This window comes from Athene noctua, chromosome 3 (assembly GCF_965140245.1).
Source record: "Athene noctua chromosome 3, bAthNoc1.hap1.1, whole genome shotgun sequence".
NCBI classification, from domain to species: Eukaryota; Metazoa; Chordata; class Aves; order Strigiformes; family Strigidae; genus Athene; species Athene noctua.
The window spans coordinates 34,630,821-34,657,200 of record NC_134039.1 but is presented as its reverse complement, the minus strand read 5'-3'; the positions used below and the strand labels follow the sequence as shown (position 1 = coordinate 34,657,200).

At 35.3% G+C, this 26,380-nt stretch overlaps 1 protein-coding gene across 1 annotated transcript in view; it reads right to left on the bottom strand.

Moving 5' to 3' along the window:
• Window positions 1–26,380, bottom strand: part of ANKS1B (ankyrin repeat and sterile alpha motif domain containing 1B) — a 467,048-nt gene that overhangs the window by 258,886 nt on the left and 181,782 nt on the right. The window contains exons 12-13 of the mRNA XM_074902674.1: window positions 23,960–24,116; window positions 1,420–1,460 (exon numbers count right to left, since the gene is read on the bottom strand). Of these exons, the coding sequence (XP_074758775.1) occupies window positions 1,420–1,460; window positions 23,960–24,116 (198 nt within the window). The remainder of the gene's footprint in view (window positions 1–1,419; window positions 1,461–23,959; window positions 24,117–26,380) is intronic.

Here is a 26,380-nt window from a genome sequence, read left to right as displayed (position 1 = left end):
CATTTCATCTTCCTAGAAAATGACTCAATCCCTATGCTTTCTAAGACATCTGACATCCCATTTCCCAAGGTAAGCACACCAAGCACCAGCTGTGTAATGTGCTTAATCTAACTCTGAATGCAACTGTAAGCCTAATATCACAGTCATGCAAAACCAGAAGTTCAGGTCTGAGACACAGTTTTATTTGTTAATATATTTTTTGTCTATTTAGTGCATTTTGTCTACTTAGTGCTCTCTCTTAGGACTAACTAGACCTCACACAGGTCTACAGATGAATTGTTTCTAGTTCCTGAATTGCTGGTTTTATCTTCACATGTTCATTGTACAATACAGAAATATTGTAAAACAGGGACAATACTGACCCTTGTAAGATGGTATAAGAAATAATTAATACAAAAATATGCTTAAGAACTAGATATTGTTATACTGCTACTACTATCACTAGTGTTAAAGATTATCAATCTACCTTACAAGCCTTTTCTTTACTGAGCACCATCTGCTCATTTTTGGATTGAGGGGAAAAAAGGCATTTATATTAACTCAGAGTGACTGCTTTTCACTTCCAGGTCTCAGTCTTCTGGGTTTCCTGGACTCATTTTTCTTATTCCATTAGTGGCTAAAACTTCACAGAGAAGATGCTTGTGCTGTACCAAAACATGTCATTTGTATTAACTACTATCCTTTAACTTCAGTTCCAAGAGGAGAATGTGACACTGATGGAGGAATACCATCATTAAAGGCTGCACAAAGGAACCTAGGATGGGGTCACTGCATCCAGTCCTTTATAAGAACAGGCACTGGTGTTGCAGAACATCAGTACTGAAGAGTTCAGAGACCATCCTCAGACATGCCATGAACTACAGGTCCCAAAACAGCTCCTCAAAACAATTTAAGACATACAGTACAATAAACAGCTTACACTGCAGTAAACTGGCAGGAGAGATCAAGAATACTTCAGATGTCCGTGGCTCTTTCATCCCCACAGAATTCTTTGGGTGAAAATACCCGTAGGATCCTCTGATATATGTAACATTCATGAAGTTGTTACAGTGGTTCCTGGCTAATCCATAAGTGTTAACATCTGTTACCTTTCAGTATATCATTTCCAGTGTCATACTCTCACAGATAGCATGAATGACTACAAAATAATGATTTTGTGATAATTTTGCTTCTGATAAAACGTAAAACAGTGATAAACTCCCATTAACTTTGGCATGTGAAGCGTGCAAAGCCTGCTAAAGTCAATGAATATATTATAAAGCCTCAGAACAAATTTAAGGACTGTGTTTCTTAAGATGACCATTTGCTTTAGGTCTTTTCATGGTTTAGTGTTAATACATTTTATTACAATTAAAATTGTGGCTTTAATGAATAGCTAGTAAATAAAATAGATCATCAAACTATTTTTAGAAGCAACACATTTTTTCCTAGCGATATACAATTATAAGTCCCAGAATTCTCTGGCATTTTTCAGCAACAGATATGTAGCAATTTAACTCTTTGTTTTGGAAGCTTAAGATTATATTAAGCTAATTTTTTGTTTGTTTGTTTTTTTTGTTCTGTTCACACTAATATGTAGAGTTTTAACAGGACACAAAGCTTCCTGCTTACTTGTTACATTTACTTATGTCACATTGTGAAGACACACGAGTCTTCAAAAAGCAAACTATACAATGAAACTGTTCAAAAACAGAATGCATACCTGCACATGGTTTAAACACGGTTTATTAAGCTTTCAAATACTGAAAACAAAATAAAGCCATAAATCCAATTTTGTTTGGTATTTACATTTGAGTATAGAGCTCTTTTTCAGTGTGATCTCCAAGTGATTAGTCAGTGTTTTCCGCTGCAGTAAGTGTATTAATATTTCTCATTAGCAATCAGGAGCATAAAACAGATTTGTTCGGTCTATATGTAGAGGGGGCTAATAATATGATAAAAAACTAAGAGCACTAATTTTGCTGTCAATTCTATATCCTGGCAATTACCTCTTAAATAGCCTGGATTTTTCTTATGTTAATTAGTGGTGTTTCAAAAAACTTAAATTGTGGAAAAATATTTTATTTCTTTCAAGAAAAAGCAATGTATTTTAGCATTTTTTCTAGAAAAAGACCAGGTTTATACCTACTTAGGTATATGGTTAACTTCATTCGAGCTGACAAGTTAATTTCAGCTTGCATGTATGTGAGCAAAGCCACACGTATATGGAAGCATTACATGGATTGGTGTCTCTCTAAAGACTGTCTTCTCCTGATACTAAAATAGCCACAGGTCTGGATTTTCAGTTTAGCTTTAAGTGTTTCAGAAGACCCCCCCGCTCCCCCCTCACTAAAGAAGGGACAGTTTATACAAACAAAAAGAAAAATCATAAGGTACTTTAGCAAAAGGGTTGTTTTTAAATATTAAATTGCCTTCATACTCAGTTTGTGTACAGTTTGGTAGCAGAGACATGTTGAACAAAGACATGGCTTTTTCATACTCCCACCCAGCTTCGCTATGTAAAAAAAAACTTGTAGAGAGGTCCTATCACAGTCTTATAATGTCCTGGAGCTGCAAATTGCTCTGTTACACTACAGATTGTTGTGGTTCACATCTGATGGAAGACACGGAAAGGAAAGATGGAACCCTCAAACCCGCCATTTCTCCCTCAAGATACGAGAACTGTATACTCAAAACAAAAGAGCTAAAAGCATCAGAATTCCTTATCTGCATGTGCAGAAAAGTTATGCTCCATTAATTTATGTTAAATGCACTTTTTTTTCCTTCACCACTAAAAGGAATAAAAAAAGGAATAAAAGTTTCCATTTTTCCTCTCAGTGTATATAACCACCTTCTAAGCATACCTTATTACCTCATTTTTTTCTGAAAATGAATCAAATAATATCTGCTATGACAACCCTGTGGAAAATATTCATAAACAAATAAATAAAAATGTATGACAAAAATTGGTTCAGAAATGAATGTGATATATCAAGTACTTAAAGCTAGGAAAGGCAATGTTAGTGTAAGAATCTCAACTTTTTTCACTGTATAAACTCAAAAAACCCAAATCTTTTTAATATATAATTGCTTTGTTTTCATATTACAGTATCTGATCTGAAGAGTGCTTAATCTAATTAATACATTTAAGAACAAGTCAAAAATGTAACATGATTCTGATTTTCCATATATTTCAACATAATCTACCAATGAAACTTTGCTGTAAACAGAGGTAGGAGACTTACTTCAAACAATTTCATATTTTCAATTTGTAGCAAAGCAAATTAGACCAATAAATTTTTTTTGAAGTACTGAGCCTACTGTCTACTTTCTGTTTAATCCAAGAGCAGGAGCAGTTAGTGCCTATTTATCTATTAGCACGAGTGCCTATTTATCTAACAATAGCTGAAATGTGAAAACTGCCAACAGGATTCCTGAAAATATCCTGTCCAGTAGCATTGCTTCACAGAGCTACACACCTTTTGGGCAAGACTCAATCTGTATGCAGGGAACATGAAGCTCTAAGAAGAGTTTGTGATTATCTGCACATCTCTACATTATGTATATTCTGTGTGTGTCTCCCAACAAGTCACACCACTTCTCTGTGCTTCCGTCTTCCCCCTGATAACTTCCCCTACGAGAACAGAGCTAATAAAGCTTCACATCCTCATGTTCACCCACTCAGATGTTCATCAACTCAGATGTTCTTTGACCTCGTCCAATGCAACATCTCCATCTCCATATTTCCCAGGAGATCCCTCAACATGGAACAGCATGGGTTTTGTCTAGTCCAGGGGAGTTTATTAATTTTACTCTTTGTAAAGTGTGATGGACAATGCTTTCCTTACAAGGGGACTTGAGACTGGGAGCTCTGCACAGCACTGACTGCACTCAGGCTAGGAGAGAGGAAGAAAGCATCACCCACATCTCAGACGTGGTTGCTGGTTGCTTAGGCAACCCAGATCCACTGCTGTGAAACAAAACATGGAAAAAGTAATCTCACTGAATGGGAATACACTTAATTCAGAATCAGTATCCAGTTTACACAGTAGTACATTTTTACATAAGACCAGAAAAACTGTCTGATTTTGATGTGTATTTTTTGCCAACAGAATTGGAAAAGGACTGATATCAACAACTTAAATTATTTTGAAAATGCAATGAAACATTAAGGAAGCTGAGTTTTAAAATCACTGTTCAGACAAAAATACTGATTGATATTTAACAATATCTTTATAATAACCAAAGCATTAAAATATTTTGGATTCATTTCTGTGCTATATATACAAGATTTATGGAAGCCATTCTCTTATTAATTTCACAGGAAGTTTTATGTTGGAAAGACATAATGTATAAGCTCTTGAGCCGAATTACCCAGCTGATGTCTTGAACAGTAAAGCATAGGCTTTATAAAATCACTGCAATTTATACACTACTACTATTGTACCAAATCGAGGTAGTCATAGCACGGTCCTGGTACAACCTTTCAATTTTCTGATGTGGTTCTGGTGATGTCTCACAAAAAAAAATTCCAGTAATCTATACTTGCACTATTTGCACTACTTGCACTATTGGTAATGGAATAAAGAATATTAATTGTAACATTATTATTATTTCCTCCACAGTATTTTAAAAGTATTATTTACAATAAAGCTAGCTCTAATTTTAGCAATCATTCTATAGCTGTCTCTTAAAGAGCGTAGTCTTCCTAGATACTCTGAATTTCATTTCACCAAATGAACATCATTTGACCCAGAAGGAAATGTAGTCAGGGTAAATTAAGCTAGAACAATACAAGCAGTTGAAGAGTCAACATGGGTTTACAGCCAAGAGCTCATTATTTAGCATATTCAATTGAATTAGAAAAATAGCAGATGCATGGTCATTCCTTGTGTTTTAGAAAGAGAGGGGCTCCATCTAAAGACTAGATCAGTGATAAAGATGTTAGGAAAACAGTGATTAATTCCCAGCAAATATGCCTTAGAATAAGTAATTTTCAAACACAGAAGAATAATCTAAATCATAACAATGAGGCAAACATTAAAGTAGATACTGAAACTGCTAAGAGCTCTCCTCTACATAGCTTAGTTTAAATGTAAAATTCTAAGAATTGGCATTTAACCCAGTTTCTCAGTTATGTGCTAAAAATTCATACTTGATTTTTTATATATGATTTCCACTAATAAAAAAATCTGACAATAAATATGTTACCTACTCTAATGCCTGCATATCATATTTTATGCTTAATGTTGACATAAGCTTATGTCTCTTTAAAGATAAAACAATTCTTAGTTTGCTGGTGTGTCACAGGTTAGCTTAGAGTCAGACATATTCCTCTACTGTTGGATATATGCCTTTCTTGCTCTCTTTATTTGATACAAATGCTCAAGAAGTCTGGATCCATAGTTCAGAATTTAAGAGAAATGGAAATTAATACTTCTGTGGTTTGTGGGTTTTTTTTAGATTTTAAAATATGATTGCTGTGAGAACATCATCTTTGACTGCTTTATAAAATTAACTGGATTCACCTCTCCATTTTCCAGGTTTTCCTCTAGTATTTTACTGTCAGATTTAAAAAATCAAATCTCCTTTAAAAAAAAAAATTTTCATTTAAACAGCACCTTCATTTCTCAATATGACAAACTTGCTTTTACAATGTTGTATTATCTGTACACAGAAATGTATGCAATAATTCTCCTTGCAAAATGCACAGCAAGAAATTAAGAAGCACAGTCATTCATAGGGCTGCTTTGATCCAAATATTATGAAACACATTTTAACTACCACTAACAGGCAGCTCCATCTGAAGAACACCATGGAAACTATTCAGACTATGAGCAGCATCACATATTTTTCTGCCATAGAAATTAAACAACGCAGTTCCCTTGCTTAGCATTTTAGACAGACAAACTGTTGTGACCTATATGGATAAAACTGTGATCAGCTTCTGAATGACGCATAAGCAAGGAAAGAATTAGGATCAGTCACAGCTGAAGTCCTTTTGCTCTTGCTTATTTTTCTTAAAACATTGAAGTTCTGTGTTGGAAATCCTGGGGAAACAGGGCATGTCTATGCAGGAACATGTACAAGTACTTTCCTAATTTAGAAAAATTTATCTCTGCATTGAGTTTATAGATATTTTAATTATGAAGGTACCTAATTTTGTTTATTCAGTGTAAGACAAAGAAGGTGTCATTTATTATATGAATTAGTTCTGATTATTATGCTGATAATGCCAAACCAAATCTGTATGTTTCTGTTCTTTAATCAGGTAAGCATTACTTGCATTGACTCAGCAAGAAGCACATATCAAATTTTAGATAACAAAATGTTATGCAAAATTTGGAAAAAAAATGTTCAGTGGTAACCCACAATTGAGTACTGTAGACAGCAAAACAATTTAAACTGGTAAATGTATTGGAATGTTAAGGAATTTGAAGAAAGGTTCATATTAGATTGGTATCCTAAACTAACTCAAATATTTCAAACACAATAATGAAAACTTTGATTAAAAATATTTTGTAGAAACTAATACATCAAGAGATTATAAGAAATCTTGCTTACACTGAAGGAAATGTCTCTATAACTAAATTAACACTGACAGCTGTTTGATAAGGGCATGATGTTTTACTGGTATTTCCTTGAAGAAAGCTGAGTTTCATGAAAATATAGCAAAAATAGGTCAAAACTTGAAAGATGAGGGTATGTTATACTGCAAGTTTTTATACTGCAATTTCCACCTGCAATTTTTGTGTTCATTTAATCTTCCCTGTAATAAATTACAGTACAATTGGCAGTGATTAGAGTACATTGCAATTTTCTTTTTAAAGATGCAAAAGAAGCTTCATGAACACAGCAACATTTTGAGTATCAATTTAAATTCCTTGGAGTGAATTTTTACCATCTGCGAAATGCTTCACACTTAACTTATTTTCAGTAACTCTGCAAAATATCAGGGCAGCACAGTTTTCACTGAATCTTTCTTTATCACAATTCTATAATTCCAATATGCTATCTAATTATAAAAAAAATATGCAGAATCACACTTGAACTGTAATTGGGACAACTTTTGCATCTGTTTTGCTTATTCAGGCTTTGAGCTTCAAACAGCTTTAGTAAATACCTCATTGGAAAGGTGTATTTCTATTGTTAACCATACTTTTTAAAAGAGCCTTCACATTTACTATGCATTTCTGGGTCAAGACAGAAGTGCAAAGTCACCAAATGATAATCCCATAAGAGAATATTCCATATACTGTCATTTCTCAAACATTACTCCACATACCATTAAACAATGCAAACACCATTCAAATTTTGGATAAGCATCTTCTATCTTATTACACTTCCACATACATGGTATTCTTAAGCATTTAGCAGTATATCCAGTTCATTCATTCCAGAAATCTGGTCACTCATAAAATAATATCAGATTATTTTCCACATGTTTAATATATTTATTCTCAACTGTACTTTATATTTTATATTGTCAACCAAATTCACTGATGTTTTATGCAGACAAAAGCTCCAATGGTGGGTCATTAAAAAAAAGTTGTCCTCCCAACCTCAAGCCAGAAAGGGATTGTGGGATTTGGGTTGTGAGTGGAAGGGTGTCAAAATTAATAGCTTCAAAGATCTGCTTTAGCCACTGATGAATCACTTCTGGTATCCTGGTGAACTCTAGAACTGTCTCCAGCATGACCCAGAGACCCTATCCTTAGTGATAACATGCCCTTACTTCACTTTATTTGGAATCTCTTATAATCAGTACTGACATAGGAAGATATAATTAACCCTCAATGCCTCAGCAATAAAGACGACATAATGCTTCATTGCAATGATCTCATAATATTTCAGCATTCAGAGTTATGAAGAAAATTGGTAAGAAAATGTTCTGAAAACCAGATAGTAGTAACTTGACTATAGCTGTGATGGTCTGAACTAAATGTCTCTTTCAAAGACAACATAATTCTACATTTTCTATTTATATACTGCTCTGAATCTACACAGGGCCAGATCGTGTACCGCTCCTGATCTTCTGTGTATGTGTGAAAACCCGCCATAAGACCTTACACCAGCTAGCAAGACAGCTGTTCAAGAACAGCAGACAGCAGCAACTCTCCCTGAACAATTTTTATGCTAGGGACTGAAGAGATAAACCAATCATCTTTTCTTTTGGCATGTTCTACATTAAATATCTGAGAACACCAGGCAACGTGGTAACAGGCTCACATTATTCTGCATGAACATGCACTCTTAAGAAAGGGACAAAAATACTGGAAATGGAACAAATTTTTCTAACCTCTCCCTGCTTTTCTAACGAACACCTGTCCAGCAGGATTCAAGTAAACTTCTTCATTGGCATAACATGCAATGGACAACAGACCATTCTCTTTCTCCTGTTTTCCAGAGCAGATTGTGCCCAACTGAGAGAGATCACCTTTGATGCGCCTCCATCAGAAGAGCTTGTGATTATATGCCACAATTTAGACCATAAAGTTTTCCGAATCCTAAGTGCTAAACTTAAAATTAGGAGTTTCATATTATTCTATTTTTTAAAATTATATTTTTCCTGATCAGAGATTGACTCCACATCTGAGGAAGCCACAGAGAATGAGTTATTTCATCTACGGGTAGAAATAATTTTGCTTCTGGCATATACTTCAAAGCAGTTTTTAAAATCGGAAACAGAAATAAATGATGTACTGTGTTAAAATGCCCCAAATTGATCTCTAGCCTCAGAAAAACAGGAAGCATGCAGATTTAAATGCTTTTTTAGAGCACAGAATAATCCCAAGTCTTGTCAGTTAAGTATGCCAGTCCAATTCAAACTGGTTTTAAATCGCTGTACAGACCTATCATGCACATGTTCTACTTCAGAATTATAGATTTAGTTCAGAATGATATCCCACTGGTTTTGAACTAATGTATTCGCCTCCAGTGTTTTTAGAAAGAAAAAGCTCTTCCGCACTAGTAATTTTTAATGTGTTAGAGCCTGATTCTATCTGAAATCTGCTAAACTCAGTATGAATATTTCCACTAATACCAACAAGCTTTGCACCAGGCCCCTAGAGAATTTTAACTGGTAATCAGCATTCTCAACACATCTCACTGAATTGCATATATTGTCAATATCAAATATTCTATGACATCTTCTGAAGATAGTCATAACCATAGATAACTTACCAAATATTTTATTTTGTAAAATATGTTTTCACATTTAGGACTATACAGTGACTTCAAAGAATAATATTTAATATGTAACTACAGCATGTAATTATAATTCCTTTATAAAAAGGCTAATTTATTTTTCAGGTTATGAATGAATGAGTAGTATGCAGAATAATTTGCTATATCCATTAAAAGCAGTAGCAATATATTTTGTCTGTCTTATAAGTTCATGTAACTGCATTCATCTGATTTACAGAAAAGGATGATTTAGGACTTTTTCACATAATTTTCAGCTCTTTTTGGTAGAAAACGTTAATTCACCTAACAAAAGATTCATGAGATGTAATTGGTTTCCATAACACTTTCCTGGCAAAAGATTTCTCAGTTCCAGAAAAGAATGTATAGATGAAACTAGAGTACGTATGAATCTACAAGATGAGCAGTTTGATGTATCCATTGGTGATGTGGAAAACAGAGGTTTAAATACCTGCTCAGCCAATTTAACTGAAAGAAGGATTTTATAGCATAGATAAGTATCCTAACCACCAAGCTGCTGACTATTTGCTTTCACCTTCTCTCCTCTCTCCTCTTTTTGACTAATCTATCTCATTTATCTTGTTCTCTTTCTCATATAATTTTGACAGGTGACAGTATTCCTAAGTCCGAATACAAAATACTTTTAAATTTTTCATCAGATATTAATATAATCATATCATTGCCATTTACTTAAGAGAACCGCTGGACTTAATGCCATATCTTTAGTTAATTTCAAGCTCAGCTCTCAAGTTTCCAGAGAATAAATGAGGGGTACAATGGATACTAAGAAATATATTTTTATTAGATGAAAAATTATTTGCTCAGAAATATAAAAGTATCCTTTTTTCTTTTTTTTTTTTTCTTTATTATCAGTGTTGTTATCCCTGGGTTATCAGATTTAGTACTAAAATGACTAATAGCTGTGAAATATTAATCATAGAATCATAGAATGGTTTGGGTTAGAAGGAACGTTTAAGATCATCTAGTTCCAGCCCCTGCCATGGGCAGGGACACCTTCCACTAGACCAGGTTGTTGCTCAAAGCCCTGTCCAACTTGGCCTTGAACACTTCCAGGAGGGGGCATCCACATCTTCTCCAGGCAACCACTTCCAGTGCCTCACCACCCTCACAGTAAAGGCTTTCTTCCATACATCTAATCTAAATCTACCATCTTTCAGTTTAAAACCCTTACCCACTGTCCTATCCCTACACTCCCTGATAAAGAGTCCCTCCCCATCTTTCCTGTAGGCCCCCTTTAAGTGCTGGAAGACTGCTATAAGGTCTCCCTAGAGCCTTCACTTCTCCAGGCTGAACAACCCCAACTCTCAGCCTGTCTTCATAAGGGAGGTGCTCCAGCCCCCCTGATCATCTTCGTGGCCATCCTCTGGACCTCCTTGAGCAGGTCCATGTCCTCCTTATGTTGGGGACCTCATGAGAGCAGAGTAGGTGAGAGAATCACTTCCCTCAACCTGTTGGTCACACTTGATGCAGCCCAGGATACAGTTGGCTTTCTGGGCTGCGAGCACACATCGCTGGCTCATACTCAGCTTTCCATCCACCAATACCCCCAAGTCCTTCTCTGCAGGGCTGCTCTGAATCCACTCATTGCCCAGCCTGTATTATAATGCCCTTTTACTATTTTGTATATTTATTTCCTAATACTATTTCATGACAATGCTTAGTAATTAATTCTTTAAGCTTAATTTGCTTACAGATAGGATGGTAATTGTACAAGATACATTATCTGGGGTGTTGAGGCAGAAATTAATTGTACACAGACTGATCGGTGGGTTTTCCTTTGGTCAAAATTATTGTAAATCAGTATCAGTATATGAATATGGAGATTAGTAGCATGAGTGGTCTTATTGGTTGTGATGCAAAAGAACTGAATGGAAAGAAAGTGCATATCCAGTAACCAAGCTTGGTTTGTAAGTCCTAAAAAGGGTGCATATAGCACCTGTAAGAAGAAATAAAACTCCCATAAGGAAAACAGAATCACAAAATCATCTAGCTTGGAAAAGACCTTCAAGATCATCTAGTCCAACCATTATCCTCACACTGGCCATTCTCAACTACACCAGATCCCTCAGCGCTATGAGGACTCCACCACTGCCCTGGGCAGCCCATTCAAACGCCCAACAACCCGTTCTGGAAAGAAATGCTTCCTAATATCCAGTCTAAACATTCCCTGGCGCAACTTGAGGCCATTCCCTCTTGTCCTATCACTTTTTCTTCATTAAGAGACACATCCCCAGCTCTCTGCAACCTCCTTTCAGGTAGCTGTAGAGGGCGATGAGGTCTCCCCTCAGCCTCCTCCAGACTAAACACCCCCAGTTCCCTCAGCCGCTCCTCGTACAACCTGACCTGCTCCAGACCCTTCATCAGCTTTGTAGCCCTTCTCCGGACACGCTCGAGTCATTCAATGTCCTTTTTGTAGTGAGGGGCCCAAAACTGAACACAAAAATCGAGGGGCGGCCTCATCAGTGCCGAGTACAGGGGTAAGATCCCTTCCCTGTCCCTGCTGGCCACGCTATTGCTGACACAAGCCAGGATGCCATTGGCCTTCTTGGCCACCTGGGCACACTGCTGGCTCCTGTTCAGCCGGCTGTCAATCAGCACCCCCAGGTCCCTCTCTGACTGGCAGCTCTCCAGCCACTCCTCCCCAAGCCTGTAGCGCTGCTGGGGGTTGTTGTGGCCCAAGGGCAGCCCCCGGCATTTGGCCTTATGGAAACTCCCCCAGTTGGCCTCAGCCCATGGCTCCAGCCTGTCCAGGTCTCTCTGCAGAGCCTCCCTACCCTCGAGCAGATCAACACTCCCACCCAACTTGGGGTCATCTGCAAACTGACTGAGGGTGCACTCGATCCCCTCGTCTAGATCATCAATAAAGATGTTAAACAGGAGTGGCCCCAAAACCGAGCCCTGGGGGACACCACTCGTGACCGGCCGCCAACTGGATTTAACTCTGTTCACCACAACTCTTTGGTCCCAGCCATCCAGCCAGTTTTTTACCCAGAGAAGTGAAACACAACATAATGTCTAATTATAACAAGAAGTTAAAAAATTATTCAAGACATAATAATCTGTGGTTATTTAAATCCCAAAAGGTGAAGAAAGGAAAAAACTATACAACACTTTCTAAAGCAACTGTGCTGATTATTTATGTAGCTGATATAAGTATTTAAAGCAACTCAAAATCATCCATGGAGTAATAAAAGGCAGAGTAGCTTAGACCAACTTATATGAGATTATTAAACTCAAAGAGATGTCATTTAAAAATTTAAAAAACTAAAATATGCATTGAAAGCATATCATTTTGTGATAGTGGATTGCTTTCACTGCTGGAGAAAAAATATTTCCCCATGGCTACTGTTGCTATAGGTGATGTTTCAATTGCTGCTATACTCTGGAAGTATATTCTTGAGAAAGATTATATCGTTTCAGAATTTTCTGAAATCCTGAAATAATCATAAGTCTGATTAATTCCTGAAATAATCATAAGTTTGATTAAGACACTTGATTGGAACTTCAAAATGTCTTGTCTTGGTTTTATTGAAAATTAAGCAAGGCACTTAGTACTTTGGTGCTGCTCACCTTATCTTTAATTGAGATCAGTGATATTTCCATTTCCTCATCCTTTTTCAAAGTACAGAGACATGATAAGGGGCAACATGTCACTTGAGCATCTATGCTCTTGTAGTAACTGGACATGTGTGTACTCTTAGCACTCCTACATGGATGGTAAGGAACAGTATCTGTTTCACTGTGAAGTAGATTAATTCAACATTTGTTGTAGAGTAAATGCATGAAGATAGAGCAGATCAGGTGAGGACCAGCTACTTGTTAAACCACCAAAATGTAGCTGCCCGCCTAAATTCTCTGAGTAAGTGATATAGAACATTTATTATTCTGTTGTCATGATAGAAAATGACCTCCTAAGCTACCAAAAAGTTTGGGGTAGTAGTTCATGTTGCTCAAGAGAAATAATGTACATTACTACCTTTGTGAAAAATGCCTGGTAATACAGGAAAAAAACAGCCTTCCACATTTCCTGAACCTGTATTTTTAGCAGTATTTTTCTTTTTTTATGTTGTTATCTGCTTTCTTTCTGTTTTGGTGTCACCTTTCTCTTGCCTATGAAGATGGCATAGGATACCTTTCACAGGACAAGGGAGAGGAGGGCAATTATGAGTATCATCTCACTTCTTCAGAGGGATGCATGTGAGCTAGCTATCAGGTAGGGTTATTCCAATTGCTTGAATATACGGAATACTGTTCAAAGAATTTAATAATTATGTTTTTAATGATTGGCTTTCCTGGAATTTATCTCAGAAAAGCAAAGCAATAAGCTTGGTTTTACAAAACTTGTATAATATCTCATAGTCAGGCTCTCTGATATTTGACATGGTAAAAGGGCCAATCAGAGCTTTTTCTATAGCTGAAATATTCATAATCTGTCCATTCTCATTGTTTTAATTCTTCTGAGTCTACATTAGAGTTATAGTTTGGATGGAAAATTTCCCAACAGTTCCTATTTATTATGTCTTGGAGCAATTTCAGAGCGCATGAACTGTATTCCTTCTGGCTGAAATTAAATGGGAAGATGGGCTTCAATCTGAGTAGAAAATTTCTATTTGTAGAAAATACACATGATCTGTTATTCTACCATTTTTAAGGTGCCACCGAACATTCTAAGACAATACATTAAGATCCAGCAAGATACATAATATACAGAATTCATTTAAAGGATATCTGGTTTTCAGTTTTGCCTTAGTAATAATGATATTAAACTGCCTCTTAGTGAACTGTTGCATACGTAAATGTAGATTTTTCATAGTTTAAACCCATTTATCAGAAACAAAAATCCCCAACAACACCAGTCTCCTGTTATAGGAAACATCAAAACTAGTAACATAAAAGGAAATTAACTTTTAATCCTTTATTACTGGATTATTTCTATTGAAATATTGAATTATTATTGAACTAGAGTTTTGGTTTATAGTATTCTACGGAATCCATGAACATTAAAACTGAATAAACTTACATCTACCTTTCTCCTAATATAGCTCATGCAAGCTAAGCGTAACAAGACGTCTCTCAAGCATGAATATATATATATATATATATATATATATAAAAGCCTGATACCTTGATAGCTTAATAAATGAAAAGCTGCCAGGGGAACATTATATTTGAAGAAAAACTGACATTTAAATTCAAAAGCAAGCATGCTTAGCCCCAGAGTTGAACTAAGTTAGATTTAACTAAGTTGAATTTAAACTTAGAATTTAAACTAAACAGGATTTTAAATAAAGTGATACTAAAAATGCTACAAAGAACATATTTTTTGTATGCGTTCAGTTTTTCACATATAGCTTGAGGTTCTCCATGGAGATTCTTCTTTCTTGACAAGGAAGCATCTTGCAAACAATTGTGCAAGGACATATGTTCTACAGCCTAACTGAGACCAGAAGCATAGATTTTATTACCAAAGTAACAAGCTATTCAATACATTAAGAAAGAGAGTGCATATGGGTTTACAAACTCCTTGGTAAGACTACACAAAACTCTGGTTTTGATTTTTTTTGATGACACAAAATGTGTGTTGCCTCTACTGTGACCAATATTCCTGTGGGAAGGAAGGATTATAGAGAATCCTGCCATTCCTATGACGTACTTCTGCAGACAGCAATTCTTAAATATTTTCTTACAAATAAAATTCTTAGGAGATGAATAATATTATTCCTTCTGAGCTGTACAAGAATGACCCAGAGTTCTTTCTTAACAGGGTACTTCAGTATGACTTAAATATTAAGAAATAACATATATAAATAATGCCACTACAGAGGAAGTCTTCGATACTTTCATTCTTGCAAATGTATGAACAGTAAATAAGCCCTAATGAGCTCTACAAAACATTAACAAAATTGGAAATAAGACTTTTCTTTCAAATGATTTAACAAAGGGCTTCTCTTGATATAAGAAAAATATCCATAACTAGAAAAAAAGACACAATCAAAAAGAAAATTATTATATGCCTCCAGAATTAAGAATCTTGGTTCTATGAACACTGCTGCTGAAATGCAGAAAATTGGCATCAGCTGGTGTCACAATCTGCTGGGTGCAAGTCACAAAAATGAAAGCTCTAGAACATAAACAATGTACCCAATTTTCATGCTTTTGAATTTTTAAATGATTGGAAACAAAAGGTGCAACCCCCTCATGCAGATTAGATATTTAGTTAAGTGTGGAACTCCTTGCAATAATATGTTGTGTGTTCAAAAATTTTACATGGGTTCAATGGAGAACAGATAAATCCATATGACATAAATTTACTAAGGTTACATAATACACATGAAACATCCAGGAGGACTTTGGGCTTAGGAGGACCTTGGGTTGCAAATAGTTGAAGGTTGTAAGAGCATTCTGAAGAAGTGTCAATATGACTTGTTTGCAATTACACAATTTCCAAAGGCATTCATATTTTGTCATTATCAAACATGATACAGGATAGATAAAACTTTACTCTTACTCAGTCCAACCTTTCTAATTCCTTTTATTTTATGTCCTCTGGTTTTGTTAAACTTATGAGAATTTATTCATTTTGGTCTCTGACAGTTCTGACATATTTTCAGAGTACAGCTTTGTATCTTCCCCAGACTTGGCTATCTGCCCCTATCTTCTTCATCTGAGTAAGTCCAAACTGTCACTGAAACCTCTACGTAACTCTAAGAAGATAGAATCTGTCACTATGTAACCGTAAGAAATGGAAATAATCCAGCCCTTTCAATTTATACAACTTTACAATTAGAGTTATATTACAACTAAAAATATAAAATGAACACTCATGTACAGAACTTGTATGACCAAGTCCAAAATTAGGTATAATATATAATGTTTCTATATATTTTCAAAGAAACTTCTTGACAGTTTCAATTTATATTATTTATTATTTCCTGAATTTGTGCAATTACTTATTTCTGCCAAAGTGTAGAAAAGCTCCTAAGAGCAAGGAATATTTTTAAATGTTTTCAAACTTGCCAGTATCTTTTTGAATTCTCATCTAATTACGATCAAACTAGCTACTGTATAGAAGTTATTCAATAACATAGGAAAAAACAGATGCAAATATTTCATCTTGGTTTATAGTAAGATCTATTCAGGTATTCATGAAAGAGTCTCAGATTTATTGACTAGTTCCTGCTAAAACAGGCTTTCAAGGCTAGAATGTAAAGTCCGGAACTCATGGTATCATTTTAGACAAAATGATAGTGGTTATTCCAGAATGAGGGAGAACGGTGTTCAATTTTCTCCTTTCACTAAATGGCACCAAACTTTCATTTTCCTCAAGAATACTGACTGCAATGTATTCTGATATGTGTTTCTTTTACATTGTTCAACTCGAGCTGCCAATAGAATACCTAGTTAATTAGCTGATGAGTGAGACTGTCCTAGTTGTTGGGTATTCACCAAAGGTATAGAAGGTTTGTTTTCCCACCCATATAAACCATGTTTTTATACAGAGCGGAACATAAAAAGAGAGATTTATTACAGCAAATGGTAGTAGCATTACAATTAGGTAGCAAGGAACAGCAAATAGAAAAAGATGCAGTTGCATTACATGCACAGAGAGTAAGAGAAATAAAAATTCTTTTATTTCAGAATGGTCTTAGGAGAAAAGAAAACAGATAAACGTTCTTTGTTACTGGTTGATATGCAATACAGATAGATTAACTGGAGCTCACTAAGTATGCTTGGAGGACTAAAAGTTCTTTAAAAAAAACAGGCACTTTTTTGCCATTTCCTTCAGTTCTAATCACCTCACATAAGGCTCAGAAATACAGCAGGTGAACAGAAAGCTTTCTAAAAGATACAAACATTCTGCTAAGGGGAAGAAGCAGAAAAACTGTTAAATATGAATAAGAGGCCATGATAACAAGAAGAGAAAAATACACTGAAATGCAAGATAGAATATTCTAAATAATGCTACAAACAGTTTAAATACATTCATAGAGTGAAAGGAAATTGTACCACAAACAATACGGTGAGGAACTGAAGACTGAAACATCCTAGTGCTCTTTGCTCATAGCTCTCATCTTGCAATGGCAATTCTTCTGACTGATGAAGTTCTCATGAGTATCCCCCCAAAGCATGGTCAATCTTATTTACAAAATGTCCAAGGGAAAGATAAGGGAATAATACAAGACATGCTGAGAGCATAAAGACTAAAATGATCTGTCTCTGCAAATGGTTCCACTACAAGTTAAGGAGTTATTTCACTTCTAGCTTAGTAAAAAACCCCAAACAGCGAAGGAAAAAGTTGACTAAAATGACAATCAGATAAATATGAGTATTGCCTATAGTTACTGTGTCTGTAGAATTGGCTAAGAACTGTAAATGCAACATTAGAGAAGATACTTTTTCTTTTGACCTTACATGTCAGGATAATTATTATAACTGGAAAAATGCACAGCAGATATATGTAATTAAAAATGTAATTATATCGCATTCTAACCTCTTCCTCCAAAGAAGCTCTTTAAAATTTCTTTATAGGCTTATTGTTGCAATATCTGATGTTCCTTCAGGAAAACATTTTATGATGTGGTGAACCACTGTTACATGTCTGTTCTGTCATCTCCCAAAGAAGAGTACGTGTGCAACTAAATGAAGTGCAGAAGATTTTAGTAGCACAAATAGACATGTACACATTACTTTATGTTTACTTTAGGGGTAAAAAAAATTGAAGAAATAGCTAATACCTGAAGCTGATTGTAGTATAACATGTAGTGCTCCTAAGGACCCTGAGGGAAATCTTCCCCAATTTTAGGACAGTCCCTAAGAAATTCTCATCTCCACAAATTACATCACAGCATTGCTCTATTTCCTACCTTCTTGCTTGCCAGACTGAGGCCCAGGAATTTAGGTTTTCAAAATAAGTAAGTGTATTTTACATATTATATGAGATTTCCCCCCCCCCCCCCCCCCCCTTTATTATCAACCACTGCTAACTGGCTTTATTCATATTTAGCAAATATTGTGGGTGAAAAGCGCAAATGCTCTGAAGAATAGCCATTTGAATAAAAGGTAGGTAAGCACATTGCTCAACACATGCTTATCCACATGTGGTCAGAAAGTTCAGAATTTAATTTGAAAATAGCTGTTCATGTCATTTCTTGTATTAACATATCCAATGCTGTATCTGACAACAGGGCTTAGAGATCCATCTGCAGTTTTATTGCTCCAATATGCCTGCTTTGTTTTACTTTTATATTAGTTTACCATTGGTTTAGCAATCAGAATATTCACATAGTGAGTGACATGTATATTTGCAGAGCAGGTTCACACTAACACCTACTAAATGTGTTTAGTCCAGATAATTTATTTAAGCCTGTGAAAACACTGAAAGATAACACTGTATAGGCATTACTGAAGAGCTAGGTAACACTATCATGAAGTTCAAGTTGGAAAAATATAATTATCTCCAACAAGATTATATTTAATTTCAGGTGGCATGGGATTTAAGAGCTTATTGCATCCAACGTTTCATGAAATCACTATTACAGATCAGTTTCTTGCGAAAAGATATCTTGTTTTTGAATGGGATGACAGGAGACAGCTTCATCTACAGCTTTCCAGGCATCGCCTCACTTGATCTTTCCACTATAGGATTTTTGAACATTATACGCTCTATGTTGACATATTTCTAACAGTGAGATACAATTACAATGAGCTTCATTAAGTATGTTGCTTTGAAACTTGAAGGTGTAAAGAAAATAATAGTTAACAAATAGATGTTTATGATATTAATTAACTCTACACCACAGTCTGTTCCTGTGGGACAGACTGTATCCTTGCCTTGGATAACTGTGCAAAGGCTGGAATTAGAAGCAGCAAAAAGAAGGGCAACATAAGGAGACCTTAACACGCTACATCTGCTGGACAACTTAATTAGAACAAAAAGGAAATTGTTTGAGACAGTACCAAGCATAATCCCCAGTAGCAGTTCCTGGAATAGCTCTACAATGTCTTACTAATTGAACTCAGTTGAACTTAGCTATAAATTGAAGGGAAAAAAGAGATAATATTCATAGAAGAAAAGGCTCCAATTAACCTCGTTGAAGAATGCCTTGTCAGGTTTTGTTTTATTGTAATCAAGAAGATGATGAAGAAAATTAAAAACCAGAGAAAAGACAGCTTGAATTTGACCTTCTCGGGCATTTCATCTGGAAGAGAGTTCTTGATCCATAATAGAATGGTAGAAGCTCATAATAACAGTTTTTTCAGATGTTCTCTCACTGGAGGTGCAGGTGTACATACACAGGAGGTGGGAATGCTTTATTTGCTGGCATTTGTTGACTATGCGAATTTTATTACATACCAATATTTTCCCCTTTCTCTGTCACTGGAAAACCGTGTGTTCTTTTGGTAGTTAGTAAGGTATTGTTAACAGACAAAGACAGTGTACTGTGAATTTACATAAAGCAACACCTAATACCCTCTAGCAATAAAAGCTATTTTCTTTTTTTCTTTTCATTCCTTTCATCCCTTTTGGTTTTTGGTAGTAATTCCAAAAGTGTTTAGAATTGAAGAAACAAGTCTTGAAGAGGCTACACAGACATCACAGTTTGATCTTTTCATATCAGATCTTAATAAATGAGATATTTGAATATGAAAATAATGTTGGCAAATATGGACCTACTCAAATAGCAGCTTTGCTGATGTCACATAAATGAACATTCCTGCAGCAGAATAAATTTTGACTGTATCTAGGAATACAACATAGCCTGGAATTTTAGACCAGACCTCTGAACCAAGTTTCTAAAACTAACAGCCACAGTAATATGCTGAATATCTTGATTCTCTCAAAAGAGAAAGATAAAACTGCAAGCTTATCCTTAAGTTTATGGCTGCTTTTGCTTCAGAAAAATCAGGCTTGTGAGACAAAACAGTTTGGTCAGATACTTACTTTAAAGAAATATCTGAAGATATGTTTAGAAGAAACCTAAGGTGCGACTCAAATACCACTTTTTCATTGTAGAAGAGAAAAAAATTATAGTCCACATATTAAAGACTGAATCGAATTATACATTCTGGATTGTTCTAAGAAACAATGTAGCCTTCTTAGATAAATGAAACAGTGTTACTCATAGTCAGGAAACAAGACATGTAAAAAGAATAAGATCTATATGAAGGTCTACAGTGGAGACAGACTTTGCAACTAAGAGAGAAACAGTAAATACCTCCAGGTATCACAACAAGATGAGACAAAAACTATGCACTTTTACATATGAATGGTATACAGAATTTATTGAAAAATCTATAGATTTTCATGGACTGAAAATACAGATTGCAATGAGACTACCTACAGGCAACTGCTGACATTTTTGCTGCATACATGCATTTCAGTACAGATCTATTTTCTGATCTGAAATAGAACAAGTATATCTTCAGAACTGTCTTTTTAATTTCACAGCCCAATTATACTCAGTACAAGAAGGCATAATGAAGTTAATATGGTTTAGAGAAAGATCCATTATGCTGATTGATCAAGCAGAAATAGAAAATAAAATAAACCAGAGTGACAATTATTTCAGCTGCAACTGCTGATTGTGCCAAGCTGACATTACCAAGATGGCGACAATTTTGTCAGCTTCAATCTTTAAGATTTACAGTTTCAAAAGAACTTCAGGGATGTATATAAGACACAGACCTATGATATTACAGAGGCATCCCCCTAAAAGCCCAGACTGCCCTCTTCTGGAGTGAATGATCTTGAACATCTAGTGGTTCATGGTCAAAGTTATATGAGGAACATCTCACAAATTAAACCCTCACCTGATTATCAGGTCTTTAACTTTTCGTTTGTGTTGCCATACAAAGCAACGACTAAATATGTATTCAGATGACCAAGAAAATTACCAGCATCTTGCCATGACAGAGTTACATACAGTAATGACTTCCTGGTGCAATGGAGTGGACTCACTTCTAGCATAGAATGTTTAATGGTAGTAGCTGACATTATTTGGATCCACTGACCTCCAACTTGAGGTGAAATGCAGTGCTGTAAGAGCATGATCATTCACTCTGAATTTGAGAACAGTTCTATAAAGTTGATGTTCTTGCTGCAAATAAAGCTGTGAAAATAGGCCACGCCAAAGTTGCATTCACAGTCAGCCCTATGTATGTTGGAGTGAGAGAAGAGTTTCCATAAACTTGTTGCAGGTTCTTCCACCAGTTAAAGTTCAAAACAAGTAACAGAGTCTAGTTGCAGGCTATTAAGATATCTTCTACCATCCATACAGGCAACATAGACAGTTTTGTTTCTAATACAAGGCCATCTGATCCTAAAGCTAAAGTACATACTTACCATTATATGTGGACTGTTCTCCAGATAATTAATCAGAAAATGCTGTCATATGCTGTCAGTCAGATAATATGTGGTAGAGTTCAGTGATTTTCTACTTGATAGAAATACACTTCTTGAAAATTGGGATCCCTGTTTCAAATCAGGGGATGTTGGGAATTAGCAAACACCAAGAATAAAACTGTAATCCTCAAATATAAAAAGGAAATGTCTCTGATCCACCAAAAGTTACAAAAGATTGATTCTTCTTTGGTAGTAGACTACTGAGGTTGAGGTTAAGACGATGATTTTAGAACTAGAATACTTATTTTGTTGTATTAACCTCCCACTACCATCTGAATGATAATGAATTATTGCAAGTTTCCTGAAGAAAACATAAGAAGTACTGAAATTGAGTAAAATATTTAGATGGCAGCTCCTGATTTAGAAATCCTGTAAAAAACATTTTGATTGTTTCAAAGAAGGTGACACAAAACTACTAGATGCAGTTACTATGAAAAAGGGTTCCTTCTGTGTATTGTTTCTTTCTGGTCAGCTAGAAGACCCTTGACCTCAATAAGCATGAGAAAATAATTTGTTGCTTTTTGCTGATGATGCTTTTTTAAAAAAAGAACATAATACAGAAGGAAACACTCAAATGCACACAAATCCTCAATTATTATTGAACTAAACATTCTTTTAAAGGGCAGATCTTTCATGAATTTTCATAACAAGTTGGCAATTCAGAGGATTATAATGAAGACATATAACACTGTTGTCACCGTAGATTCGGAAAAGGAACAAGGGAAACTACAATCAGCTAAAGCAGAAAAAAAGCTGTAGCAGAACACTGCTTCTGCTATTCCTTGCCGACTATTATTGTTCAAGGTTCAGCTTTCAACAGTCTAGGTAAGAGACAAGCCTCACAGACTTTTTGAAGAAAGACAACTTTGATCTTTCTGGATTTTGCTCTTCTCTTTATACATTAGTACTCCTTCTCTCTTGCAGAATTACAGTGTATCATCTATCTTCAAGGAGTCACAAGGACCTTAAAGAGCAAAATAATATTTTTGTTTTCATTCAAACTAAGATTGTGTCTAATCTGTGATTGTGTCTAATCAGGGGGCGGGGGGGGGGGAATATCACAATTTTATGGTAAGTATTTCATGTAATGATGGTAAATTAATGATTTACTTATGGTAAACTGTACTCGTGAAAAAAAAATGTAGAAGATGTCCAAAACTTCAGAAACAGTCATTTTGCCTTTGTTATTTTTTCTTAGGTTTCTAGGCAGAAACAAGAGGAAATTCAGCTTCCACTCAATCCATAAATCAAATCATCCACAAATTAGAGATGTACAATTCTAATAAGCTTGAGATTATAGTTCCAATTTAAGACCAAATGAAATGCAATCATTAAAAGTTATTGAGGGCAGTTCATTGTAAATTTAACCAAAGGAGATAAAAGTAAAGCAATTCCAGATATTATGAAGAACTTAACCAGAACTGTACAATAGCAGAAATCTGGAGAAGATTCAACTATCCAGAATAAAATTGTGATCACTGAAGAGAATTTACAGTAGAAAAAACAACAAAAAGCCATTTGAAAACCTAAATAATCAAATGATGCAAGACATAGAAATGAAAGATACCTTTCAAATTAATTTTTTCCAGTTAGGCTTGAAAAGATTTGCTATATCCATGAAGCACATTCTTTTAGTTTCAAAGATAATAACACAGCCAGTCCAAGAAAAACAATATGAAAAATTTCTGGTCGTCTTAACTCATTCTTCATCATAACAGATAGGATATCTCACTCTTCACTTATTTCAAATTACTTATTTAACAATATAGTTTTTCTTTGATCTGACCATTAAATTTTTAAAAATTTTATCATTTAAAAGCAACAGTTTTCAGAATTTTCAAACCCTACCAACCAGAAATATATTAAAATTTTCCTTTAATGAATCCCATTACTACTGCAGAAAGAATGTCAGGTCACTTAGAAATATTCCCTTCCTCATCTTTACAGATGGTTACATAATGATTTCTAATCACATTTCTCCAACTTAAAATTTGTATTAGAGCATGCTGACCAGACAATGATGAAAGTAGATGTGCACCTGAATCATAGTAATTTCAAAAAATACAATACCTAAATTCTAGACATTTCTGTAAAACAAAGATTGGTTTATTCAAAATATAACATTCAGGAAAAAGTATATTTTAATAATATTGGTCATGAATGACCATGCTGTTGAGGAGCAGAAAAAAAAAAATCAGGAATAATTTTGTGTATTTATGATAAAAGTATCAAAATTACCAAAGACAACAGCAATTCCAGCTTAAACTCACAGACCTATAGTTTTATAAAGGTTTGTTGATAGGCAAAATAAGCTTTTTTTTTCTATACCTGGAAGTTCTCTCTCTTCAACACTGTATTCCAGAGATCCAAATGAATAATTAGCTGGACTGACTGCAGGAGTAGAAATAAAACTTGTACATCCAATAGATGAGTTGATCTCAAAACAGTTGTGGCTGTGATTCATGCGGTGGAATTCCAGAGAAGATACTATTGATGTGCGCTGCTTGGGCTGCAAGAAAACCAGAAGTTTGGTGTGAAAAATACAGACTTTTTGTATAGTTTCCATTACTTGACATTTAATGAATTTACCTAGGGTTTCTCTCTTTTTACTGTTTTTACTTGGCTCAAAGGTTATACTAATAAAAATTATTTCATATGACACGCTCTGGTGTGCGGAGATAATTTCCTTCCAAAATTTGGATTAATCGTTATTTGAAAAAATGCCTGTCTTCATGCTAATCAATTTAATTCAAAATAAAATAGGGTTTTACAGCCTTGCATATAATAATTGCAATCATCTTTTGATAGGAAAGGGAGCTCTTCACCAGCTGCATTGCTGGGTACATCTTGCAAAACAATTAGACTGCTGATGCCTGTATAATGAAATTTACAAAATAATACCAGGCACTCATCACTCAAAAGCAACCCTCTGCTGTTTATTCAATTTATGAAGGGCTGCCTTAAATATTCCAAGACTGAAAAGTCTGAAAGCTTAGGGGGAATGTGTCATCTTAGAAAACACACCTGAAAATCAAACTTTTTTCATGAGTTTTCATGGAACAGTGAAAAACTTGATATCAGTTTGTATCAAACATTTACTTCTGAAGTGAACCTCTGGACTGACCCCACGTAACGGCTGTGCTTCAGATTGCAGAGCAGCTTGAGAGCATGAGAAACTCCTTCCTTTTGGGTGGATCTACACCATATGGTACATTCCAGGATTGTACAAAATGTTCTTCAACTCCTTATGGCCTTTTGAACATAGGATCACACTGAAGCTAGCCCAAACTAAAATCAGTGAAATCTATATAGTGTGATCATCAGATCAGCAGCAAGTTTTTCACTACACAGATCTGTTCCCATTGAGCTGCACTACTTATTAAGATAGACATAACCTTAGTGCTCGATGTCATGGACTATAAACCACAGAGCACTGATGTTTTGCAATGTCAGGCTAAATAGTCTGTTGCAGCACTCAATCCCACAATGCTCCTTGTTGCTTCAAGACCAATGACCTGAAACATTAAATGTCTCCTCCAAAACAGAGGACGCCCTGTATCCAGGTGTATAGCTGTCTGTATATTTATTTCATGACAGTGAAAAACATCTCAGGAACTGCTGTCTTAGATAACTAAAGCTGGGAAAAGTAAATAGAAAAAGAGAACAAAGGGTGCTTTAACTTTGGTTTAGTATGTCAGGCTTAACAGGTCACAATATTTGTAAAGGTCAAGAATTTGCTACTTATTAGTGTCAAGACCAAATTATTGCCCTGGGAGCAGTAAGATCTTCCTTGGACCATGAAGCTATTCACCACCATCCCTTACTTAGAACTACCTGTTAAATACTATCTATCCCAGTGGAGTAATTTTCTTTTTTTTTTTTTTTTTTTTTTTTTTGTGGTCTAGTTAATTTTTAGGTTATGAGTCCCAAAATGTTTCTGTTACAAATACAGTACCAGACTTTTCACTACAAATTCACTCTTACTATTGGAATGCCAGACAAAAAATGAAATATACTTAGGTCTGCATAATGTTGATTGTTTGTTAAAGTTGTGTTAGGCACCATGTGAATTAACTGTGTCCTGTTAAAACTGGGAAAAATTGTAAGGGGTAAATTGGACATTCATCTGGAACTCGTCTACAGTCTATTGAGGAGATTTACATTCTTTCATAATTAAAACCAGCTCCTGCTTTGAAAGCTGATTCCTAGGTCTAGTAATTTCATGGGAGAGTTCAATGAACAGGGACAGACTCCAACATCAGTCTGATTAAAACTCATTGTTTGAGACCTGAGCCAAAATAACTGAGACCAAAAAAATTCATGTCTATTAACTAAACCTAAACTGCACACTTTCGCTAGACAACCAATTCATCAATTTCTAAAACTGAAAAAGATCTCCAGGCATTTAGAAACATGTTTCTGGCCCTTTTCCAAGCAATGGTGTCTTTGCGGTTTTGCAGGACTTCAGCTTGTGAGTTGGAAAAGTAACAGTTCAAGTAACATGATGTGCAGGATCTCTGGTTATTCTTAAACTGAGACAGATGCTACCTAAAAGACCAGCTGGAATGGTTTAGCTCTGTATTCCCAAGCAGTTTCAAGAGCTACTGCTCTGATCTTTGTCCAGTCAGGTCTCCAGCCACTGCTTCGACTGTATGCCCTTTCCTGGAGCCAGAATAGGAGCATCAGATACATCATATGGCCTTTTACTAACTTAAGGCTGATCAGCTGTTTCACTTTACCTCAGTGTAGTATTACAAGCTATTCTAACATCTT